Below are 10315 nucleotides of genomic sequence, written 5' to 3' on the forward strand. Positions count from 1 at the left end.
ATGTAGTCTGGTGGAACACCATTCACGCGAGTGAAACTACAGACTTTTTCGAAGCTCTCAATATGCTCCCTTGGAATTTCTGTAGAGAGACCAGAGAACACCTTTCTCTGTACTAGACCAATCAAAGCAGGCTTGATCTCGAAGTCCTGCCTGGTGCAAAATGGAGGAACAATGGCAGAGCGCGTAGTAGGGATGTTACGCGGAAGGTTTCTCTGCCCAATTGGAACAGTCTGCGCCTGTTGTTCCTGCTGCGCGAGAGCAGCCTGTTCAGCAGCATCCTACTGAGCTTGGATGGTCTGCTGCATTTTTTGCATCTGCTGCTGCATGAGTGCCATAGCCGCAGCGAGATCATCCTGATTGGCGTGATCACCCATAGTGGTGTCAGTTTGCCTTGGTTGTTGACGGTTCTGACGTTCTAATCTCGCTAGTTCTTCGTTGGTGAGCTGATGCAATGGTCCTTGTGCGTTGCTCCGAGTATGTCTATTGGTCATGCACCTGGATCATTAGCTGTGACAAAGAAACAGAGGCGAGTTAGATATCTTAAACTTAAAATGAAACTGAAAAGTAGAGGTAAAAAAAATCTGGTCCCCGGCAACGGCGCCAATTTGATATTACGTGTATACGCACACCAAATAACCTAATGTGCACACTACCACAATCGAATGGTATGTCGATGTAGCACTTTAGGATCGAATCCACAGAGACCAACTATTACACTATCTTTATGGGATCAATATCAAGCTAAAACAATATGGGGGTTTACTTTATGGGATCAGAATCAAGCTAAAACAATATGGGGGTTTTAAAGTTTGTGGTAACGTAAAAAGCAAGTAACAGATTGGTTTTAAGTTTCAGATTAATGAGAAACTAACCTAGGGTTTAACGGGCGCTTACAATCATGAGCCAAACAATTATTCAAGTTTGATTAATGAACTAGTCTAGAACTAGGAACACAATACTAGATCAACCCACTGTCGTGGTGTTTCACCTTTCAGTGATCAGCCTCAATACCTAAGCTCTCGCTTGGATCAAGGCGTGATGATGAACATTAAGATCAAGTCCAATCGGTTCACAAAACACCCTAATATCTACTTTCGCTGATTAGGGATGTTATGCTTATTCATAACAGATCTAGCAACCTATTACACGGTTAATGAATAGGTTAAACCTAGGATCTAACAATAACTGGCCAGTTTAATGCAAGCAATAAGAGCAGTTATGAATGAAGACAATCAATGGATACTTATCTGTGTTTAGCTCACGATCTAACACCCTAACACCCTAGGCTAGCTAGATCAACTACTCAGTCATAACAAGAGAGAACACATAAATCAATTCTGAATAAGACTTCATGTAAATAAAAGAGATAGAAAGAGGGTTCAAGATAATCTTCTCTATGGTGAGAGAGATGGAGCCTTCTCCCTTTACAATCCAAAAGCACAAAAGTCTCCAATGGTTTTCTTCTGTCTAGAATAGCGTAGAATGGTAAAGAGAAACAGAAAATATGATATATCCAAGCCACAGGCGGCTGGGAGAGAAAATAGGGATAATTAGGGCAAATCCCGTAATGATTGTAGTTTCGCGGCTGGGAGAGAAAATAGGGATAATTAGGGAAAATCCCGTAATGATTGTAGTTTCTTTAAAAATCTCTGCCGCTGGAACAGTCACTCGGAACAGTCACTCGGGTTGCTCCGCTATCCGGAACAGTCATCAAGACTGTTCTGCGTGAAAACCACCAAATTGCATTATTTTCTGCCTCTTTTGTTCCAGCTGGTCCATCTCCCATCCAATGCAACTCCAGACCTGTAATGACTCCAAAAGGACTAGAAAGACTCGATAAAGACTTGAAAACCAATTTAAAAGCATATATACAAGATGTATAATACACCATATATCATTGGGTCAAGACCTGATCTTGCTTATCCAGTGGGGATGATAAGCAGATTCATGGGGAAGCCTATTATGACACACTGGCAGGCTGTGAAGTGGGTTCTCAGGTACATTCAAGGATCACTTGATACGAGATTGAGGTATAAGGCAGAAGGAGAGTTTAAAGTAACTTGGTACTGCGACTCAGATTACTCAGCGGATCTCGACAAGAGAAGATCAATTACGGGTTACACATTCACGGTTGGAGGTAATGTGATAAGCTGGAACTCAAGCCTGCAACCATTGGTCCCACTGTCAACCACGGAGGCTGAGTACATTGCTTTGACAGAAGCAACAAAGGAAGCTGTTTGGTTAAAAGAACTGATGAACGAGTTGGGATTCAAACAAGAAGCAGTTGAGATTCAATGCGACTCTCAAAGCGCAATAGCGCTGGCGAAGAATGCTGTTCATCACGAAAGGACAAAGCATATACAGAGAAGATTTCATTTCATCAGAGACACAATCACTGATGGTGAAACAAAGGTTTCAAAGATATCAACAGTTCACAATCCAGCTGATATGCTTACTAAAGTACTGCCTGTGAACAAGTTCCTGAGCGCATTAGAAAAGCTCAGGATCACTAGCGACTGATAAGAGTATCAGGATCCGAGGTGGAAATCAAGTAACACTAGAAAGAAAGCAGAAGTCGACACTACGGCAAGGTGGAGTTTTGTTAAAAATTGCCTAAGTGTCAAGAAGTCTCTACCCAAGGAAGAGGGTCTCAGTTGATCGTTAATAAGAAGTAACAAGCACGAGGAGCTCACGTGCGAGTCTTAACGGTTTAGAGGGGCAAAGGAGTAATTAACCGTGCCTCCTTCAAGCTGGCTTTTGTCTTCTTCCTCTGTACGGAAACGAAGGGAAAACAGAGGAGAGAGAGGAGCGTTGCACCGTCAGTGCACTCCTATAAAAGCCAACAAGAACTAAGACATTAGGGTTAAAAGAGAGTATCAGAGAACTGAAAAGAGCAGCCGCAAATCTAGCGTTTTGTTCTGTCTCAAAGGTTAAGTGTAACCAAAGATTTCTAGTGGATTTCCGAGCAGACCTCGGCCAGACGTTGCGTCCTCACACTGAAGCGTGAACTGGATAGATTTGTGTGTGTCTTTTCTTTACTTGCTTAACGAAATACACACGAGAGAAACAAACGAGAGAAGTTAGTTAAATCCTAAGTCATCGAGCATAAAAACAGAGCAAAGAATCAAACTTTTACTCAACAAAGTTGTTTGGTAGCCTCTGCACAAAATATTGAATACGTACAAGCACCAAACTCTTTCCTCGAGCTCACCTATAACATATAAACACAAAATACTATCAATGTCATTGCATAAATATCTCGGGAAGGGAATTTATAATTATCCACTGCATATTGAGGAAATGATTTGAAGAGGCAGGTAAAATGAAAAGTAAAAGTACTACGTAGTTGTGTTACTTTACAGATGTCGGTTTCTAGCTTCTGTTAGATTCAAGAACTTATGTGCAACTCATGCTTGGGGAGAAAATTAACCTTGCTGTTGTTGAGACGTCTAGTTTCAACTGTTTCTCCATTTCACCAAAATACATATCAACCACGGATGATCAGTGACACCAGATTCAAAATCTTCAGAAAAATAATTTACTTTAAATAAGAACAGAAGACAAAATCTTGTTTGTAGCTTCTGTGTATGATTGAGGGATGTCACCGATTAAATACCATGATGCATAAAAAAATTCCATGAGTTTATTATCTTTAGAAAAATGTTACTTTAAACAAGAACAGAAGACAAAAATCTTGCTTGTAGCTTTTGTGTATGAGTAATGGATTATCACAAAATTTTAGAAATATGCTGCATAAAGAACAATTACATGAATATATTCAGGTGATATGGGTTTAAATATAGGCTAAAATTTATTCAAATGAAGATTATGATATATTTTCTTCCGTTACAGAGACATTCTTTGTCCAAACCAGAAACCACTCAAAGACAATTTTAGTACTTGATTTTTCAACCATAGGAGAACACAACATAAATCACATGAGAAGCTTTTTATTGGCATTATGTGTAATCAGCATCTAGTTCCAAGCCAGAAAAAATACGACATAAACTTCCATTAAAACTATGATTTATACAGTTGAAAATTTACCATGATGGAATTGCAGCTGCGGTAAGGGCAGAAGGCAATTCCCCGAGGTATGAAAAAGATTCTCCAACATTTCTGTGAAATACTCAAGAATCTCTTCAACCTATTCAAGATGAAACCAAGTAAGTTAGAAACCTAGTTGAAAGATAGCAAATGTTCTTTTACAAAAAAAAAAAGATAGCAAATGTTATGATGCATTTTTAAATGTCAGTAAAATAGTTGTAATCCTGAACAGTAGTTACCTTTGAACTCAAAGGGATCTCGTTTTGTTTTAAGCTTTTCGATCTTTGAGGTAGAAGCTTTCATAAATCCTCGTATTGTTCTGACAAAGTGACAGATTTGTAAGAACTAACACGACACCTTCGATTAATTGAGTCCATCTGCTTGCTAAGCGTCCTAGTAACAATAGCTCCTGCGCCCCAGCAATATCACCACATGTGATCGAGTGACCGCCTTTTCTTAGGTCAAAATGGATATATATACTTAGTTCAAGAATCAGAACACCTTACGATATTTTCCAAGAATATACCATCGTCAGTCTCAGCTGAAAATGGCAGACTTCTTAACACTTGTGCCCACTGAGTTTTTGGTGCAGAAAATATCAAGATGACATCTGATACCAATCTTAAAGTTCTCCAACTGAGAAAATAAGCTAAACCTTTCGATTGTCAGATGTTCCATGTTAAAATTTCAACATGCCGTTGTCTCCGGCTCAGACAAAGACTCACATCAAGATCATCAACAAGTACTCCAAGATTACTGCAGCATAATGCTATATCTCGTGCTTCAAAAGCATACATACCCCAACTAAGTTATGTCCTTGTCTTCTATCTGTATTGACTCTTTTGGCTTTCTGTTTTTGGAAAGGATCTTTAAACCAGTCTCAAGTGCTGATACTCATGACACAACAGATTGCCTCTCGCAGAGCTTCCCATCAATTATGTATGTAATACCGTCACCTGATTCCACAGCTGCTGAGATTCACCAAATGCTCTTCTAAGACAAACAACTATCTTCTTATACAATAAACGAAAGACAAAATAATAAAAAATATCATATATAACTTACATTTTGCTCACCAAGAATAGAATGCAACTCTTTCAGATTTTAATGGACTTATGGTTTGTCATACTCGTAATACCTTTGCCCACTTCGAAATTAGTTGATTCGTCACTAAAGTCGGAAATTAGGGGGTTTTTGGTTATCATGATGTTAAGTTTGACTCTCTGTTTTACCCTGAGTTTTCTTTGATGAATGAGAAAGATTTGAAAAATTAGGAATTGATTGAGACGTTTGAGATTGTTCATTTGAATGGTTTAAGTTTATTTGGGATATTATTGATAAGAATAAAAAGAATGCAAATTATTTTTATGAGTGAGTATCAATATTTACATAGTTAGGATAACCAGCTTAAATGGTGATTTTATTGTTAGAATATATTATTTCATTTTATAATAAACAAATACATAACACTACTTTAAAGTGTTAGTTTATATATCACATGACAAAATGATAGTTTATATATAATGAACATCAAATCTAACCTACCAATATGAGGATACTATGTTATTAAAATATTAATTTTTTTTTGTCTAACCAATTGGTCTTGGCCTAGTGATAAAAAAACTTCGGTTAGAGGTTGCATCATAGTTTCGATTCCCTTTGGCCACCTAACCGCGCTATATTGATGGATTAGATGCATACCCAGATGCAAGGTTCTATGGGATTAATCTTTGGGCTAGTTGTTTTTAGGATCCCCAGAGTTATAAGAAAATATATAAGAACATGTTTTTATAATAATAGAAAGGTGTACGAAACTGACTAATCTATATGAGTATACCAGTAATTCAGCTTCCATACGTCAATATCTTCTATTTTTATCGTCCACCTATACCGGTCGTACTGCCGATTTAGTGTATATAAAATCAAATATTTGTCAAGAAGTTACACTATGAACCATATACATCATTTTTAAGTATCCAGATAAGGTAAGTTGGTAATATTCATATGAATATTGTATGATAATTAATCAGATATAGAAATTGTTATCTAATATACATGTTCCTAATTTTACAAATATTCATGTCACTTGAGATATTTCAAGAAAATGTTATAATAATATTAAACATCATTCCATATAGATATAAGTTTTTGAAGGATTTAAAGTGGACCCTCAAGTATATTAAATTAGGTTTCCAATAATACAAAGCCGATACATTATAAACATATCCAATGCCATGGTGGATTAAAGATAACTTACAAAACCCTCATTCGTCTGTAATCTTTAGCTTTCCTAAAAGGAAAAATGAAAATGTTATCAAATATTTAAAAGACGAATATGTTAACAATACATTAGCAAAACTAAATATATATGTACTAAATAATAACATATAGTATATATATAATTAATTTACTAACTTCATTTGTTGTAGTTGACCTACCAAAACATCAAAGCGATGAATGTTGTAGAACGATATCCAATTCGAAAATTATTGGTTAGAAATTCCAGTATATTGACATTTGAGCTCTACACCACTATGATTGTTTCAAAACAATACGGTTAGTTGATAACAATATTTTAAAAACAAATATACCAAAAAATAAATGCAATGAAATTTGGCTACATAGAACAATTACCTTGCATCCTTGATCTTAAAATCGATTTTTGGTACATGGCCACCAAACAAAATCATCCAATGAAACGTCCTCAGACTGTTAAATGGGTCCAACAAAGATTAGGATTCATACTAAATCTACAATGGCGATTGAGTCAATGGAGTCAATATTTAGACGAAACAATACATCTAGTTCTTATAACTAAAGTGGAGAAAAGATATCACATACCGATGGAGTAAAAGAATCAAAAGTATGCAATATAACTTTATCTAAAGAGACAAAGTCATACATGGATTGTTTGCAACCAGCATCAATTAATGACATCAAAGTTTGATCAATAAATTTAATTCTATTGAAAGTATTTGTAACGTCCCAAAGGCACATGGCTAATGGGTTTTTCACGTCCACTCACTCGGCATGTGAGTCCCATTCCGTGCCACAGGCGGTTTGTTAATTTTTTTAAAGCTCGAAAATCTTGTTTACTGACCCTGCAATCTCCACATAACTTTTTTTCATGCTTTAGCTTCACTCACACATTATCAAGAATCACTTCTATCACCCGCCTTTTCACTACTGTAGCTCAAGCACGCTTAACTTTGGAGTTCTAAACAGATGTGTGTCCGAAAGGGTAAGCGCACTTTAGTGACATAGGCATCCAAATAAAGTCTCTTAAACCTTTCCACATATACCAGAAATCGGGATGTTACAATTCATCTCCACTCAATTAGCACAACGCCCCCATTGCGCACCACGACATGTCTCAAGACGCCTCTCGGACCAGAATCGAGATGGCTAACCAGCTCCGAACCACTTTTAACGCTTCGACCGCCCACTGTTAATGGTTTCCCAACGCCCGCTCACTCGTTATGTAGGCCATATTACGTGCCACAGCGGTGCGTTAGTTTTCTAAGCCTCGAAAGTCTTATTTATTGACCCTGCAATCACCACATGATTTTTTTCCGTGCTTTAGTCTCACTCACATGGTATCACAAATTATTTCCCGATAGTCACCCATCTTTTCACTCTGCAGCTCAAGCACGGTTAACTCAAGATTTCTAAACGGATGTGTGCCCAGAAAGGTAAGCGCACTTTATTGTTTTAAATTTATTGATTAATATTCTTAGATAATATCGTTTCTAATTGATGAATGTCTAATTTAAATATTTAAAAAAATATATTATTAGAAATTAAAACTAATTTATTTGGTGAACCTCTTTAGATTTTTTTTCTGTTTTCGTATATTTTAATAACATTGTTCTTCGAATATATTTCTTTGATAGAACTCGTGTTACATCATTTTTAATTTTATATGTTATGGTGATTACTTTAAATAAAGTTTCAAAAGCATGAGTCCTATAACTTTTATCGGAAAAAAGTTACCATCTACTTTTATTTATTATTAATGACCTTATTTAAAAACATTATTGTAGATTATAAAAATATTTAGGTTTGTTTCATAAGAACCTTTTGATTAGTTTAATGAATATTTGGATTCTGATTTTCTAAAACAATTGTATCAAAATTTATTAAAATCTAATTGCTTATGAGTAAATAATTATATTAATTTATTTAATTGATAAAAGGCAATTTGAAAGCACATAAATAAACTGGCTAACTAACAATAAGTGTATTACTTATAATTGTTTGAAAGTCTTGTATTTTTAATATTAATTCTTACTTTATATTTTATTTTAATGTTAAATTTTGAGAAATATTATATATTAAGTAAATTTATTTATAACGTTTTACTTTTGTTAACTTACCTTATTTAATATTGGTTTCTATTTTATTTTAAATTATTTTATGATTTTTTTTTAAATCCTAATCAAAATATAATCAATTTTTTTCTCACTGATTTATAGTCTAAACTTATATATATATTTACTTATAATTGTTTGAGAGTCTTGTATTAATATTAATTCTTATTTTGTATTTTATTTTAATGTTACATTTCGAGAAATATTATATATTTCTTATATTGAAAACCATGAGTTAAATTAATTTACTTATAATTGTTTGAAAGTCTTGTATTTTTAATATTAATTCCTATTTTATATTTTATTTTAATGTTACATTTCGAGAAATATTATAGATTAAGTAAATTTATTTATAATTTTTTACTTTTGTTAACTTACCTTGTTTGGTAATGGTTTCTATTTTATTTTAAATGATTTTATGGTATTTTTTAAATCCTAATCCAAATATAATGAATTGTTTCTCATTGATTTATATTCTTAACTTATATATAATGTATGTTATTTGTGAATATTTTCAATAGCTTATAGCCTAAATTTTGAAAACCATGAGTTAAATTTATAGTTATAATTGTTTGAATTATTGCATTTTAAAATTAATTTTTATTTAATTTATGTTAAATTTCGAAATTATTATTTTATATATACATTAAGTTAATATATGTATAATTTTTTACCTTTGTTAGTTTGCCTTATTCGATATTTATTTCTTTTTTATTATAAAATAAACAGCTTTTTGGAAACAATGACATATTTAAAAATAACAAGTCAAAATTCTTATTTGTCATTCTACGATTGGTCTTTTTAAATTCTACGTGGACACTCTCGATGGCTTATAGCCTCAAATTTTATATAGTATAGACTATTTTATGCTCGCGCTACGCGCGAGTCTTTATTAATAATTTAGTTTAATTTTATAATAATTTTTAAACTAATTATTTAATTGATTTATGTAATTTTTTATTTGAAATACGTTTGTTTATTTTATTATTTATCTTTATTTATAACTATACCATCTATTTAGTTATTTTTATTTATAAATGTAATATTTATGTTTATAAACATATTCATAATTTTTGAAAAATATTAAATTGTATTTTGAAATATTATATAAATTACTTGATGCATGTGAACTGTTAATACATTATAATATTTTATAAATTTTACATATATTTTATTTGAATAACATAAACGATTGAACTATATGCATAATATCTAATTTTTCTTTGTAGTCAGAAAAGCTTTACAAAATTAATGTGTGATTGTTATATATATATGTGTGTGTGTGTGTGTGTGTGTGTGTGTGATAGTTTAATATTTAGATTTAAAATTTAATCACTATAAATATTTTGATCAACTCTAGTTAATATTAAATAGCCTTTGTAAGATAATATAAAAAGTAAAGTAAATATAATAAATTTAACTAATGTTATGTAATATTTTTATTTATTGAATTAATAATATTGAGAATCTAAAGTATTAGATTTATCTTCTACTTTATTCAATTAACTATTTGTATTGTAGTTAAGCTTGTATGATTGTATAATGTATTACAAATATTATAATTTATTTTTGGTATAATAGTTAATATTTTTTTTGTTTTGTAGTTTACATGAAGATTTAGATCCTCTAAAAACAATTACATAATCTTGATAAAAAAAAAATTCTAGTTGCTAAATGCTAACAATAAAATAACAAAAGTCTTACATAGCGTATTCATTGTGATCTTGAGACTTTTTTTCTTCTAAATGTCCAAAATTTGTAAATTTGTATATTTTTAGTTGGTTGATTATAATACTTAGATAGTATATATATTGATAAATTCATATTGATTGTTCCTTCTATTATTCTCTTATGTTATTTTCCATGCTAATTTATTGTTGATCTTCGTTATAAGTTTT

General features: G+C 32.5%; 1 protein-coding gene across 1 annotated transcript in view; it reads right to left on the bottom strand.

The window, feature by feature from the left end:
• Positions 1 to 3374: 3374 nt before the first annotated feature.
• Positions 3375 to 10315, bottom strand: part of LOC106302944 — a 19635-nt gene continuing 12694 nt past the window's right edge. The window contains 7 exon segments of the mRNA XM_013739339.1: positions 3375 to 3501; positions 4047 to 4096; positions 4099 to 4147; positions 4287 to 4396; positions 4399 to 4456; positions 4554 to 4755; positions 4847 to 5018. Coding sequence (XP_013594793.1) covers positions 3397 to 3501; positions 4047 to 4096; positions 4099 to 4147; positions 4287 to 4396; positions 4399 to 4456; positions 4554 to 4755; positions 4847 to 5018 — 746 coding nt within the window. The 3' untranslated portion in view covers positions 3375 to 3396.

This window comes from Brassica oleracea, chromosome C7 (assembly GCF_000695525.1).
Source record: "Brassica oleracea var. oleracea cultivar TO1000 chromosome C7, BOL, whole genome shotgun sequence".
In the NCBI taxonomy this organism is placed as follows: Eukaryota; Viridiplantae; Streptophyta; class Magnoliopsida; order Brassicales; family Brassicaceae; genus Brassica; species Brassica oleracea.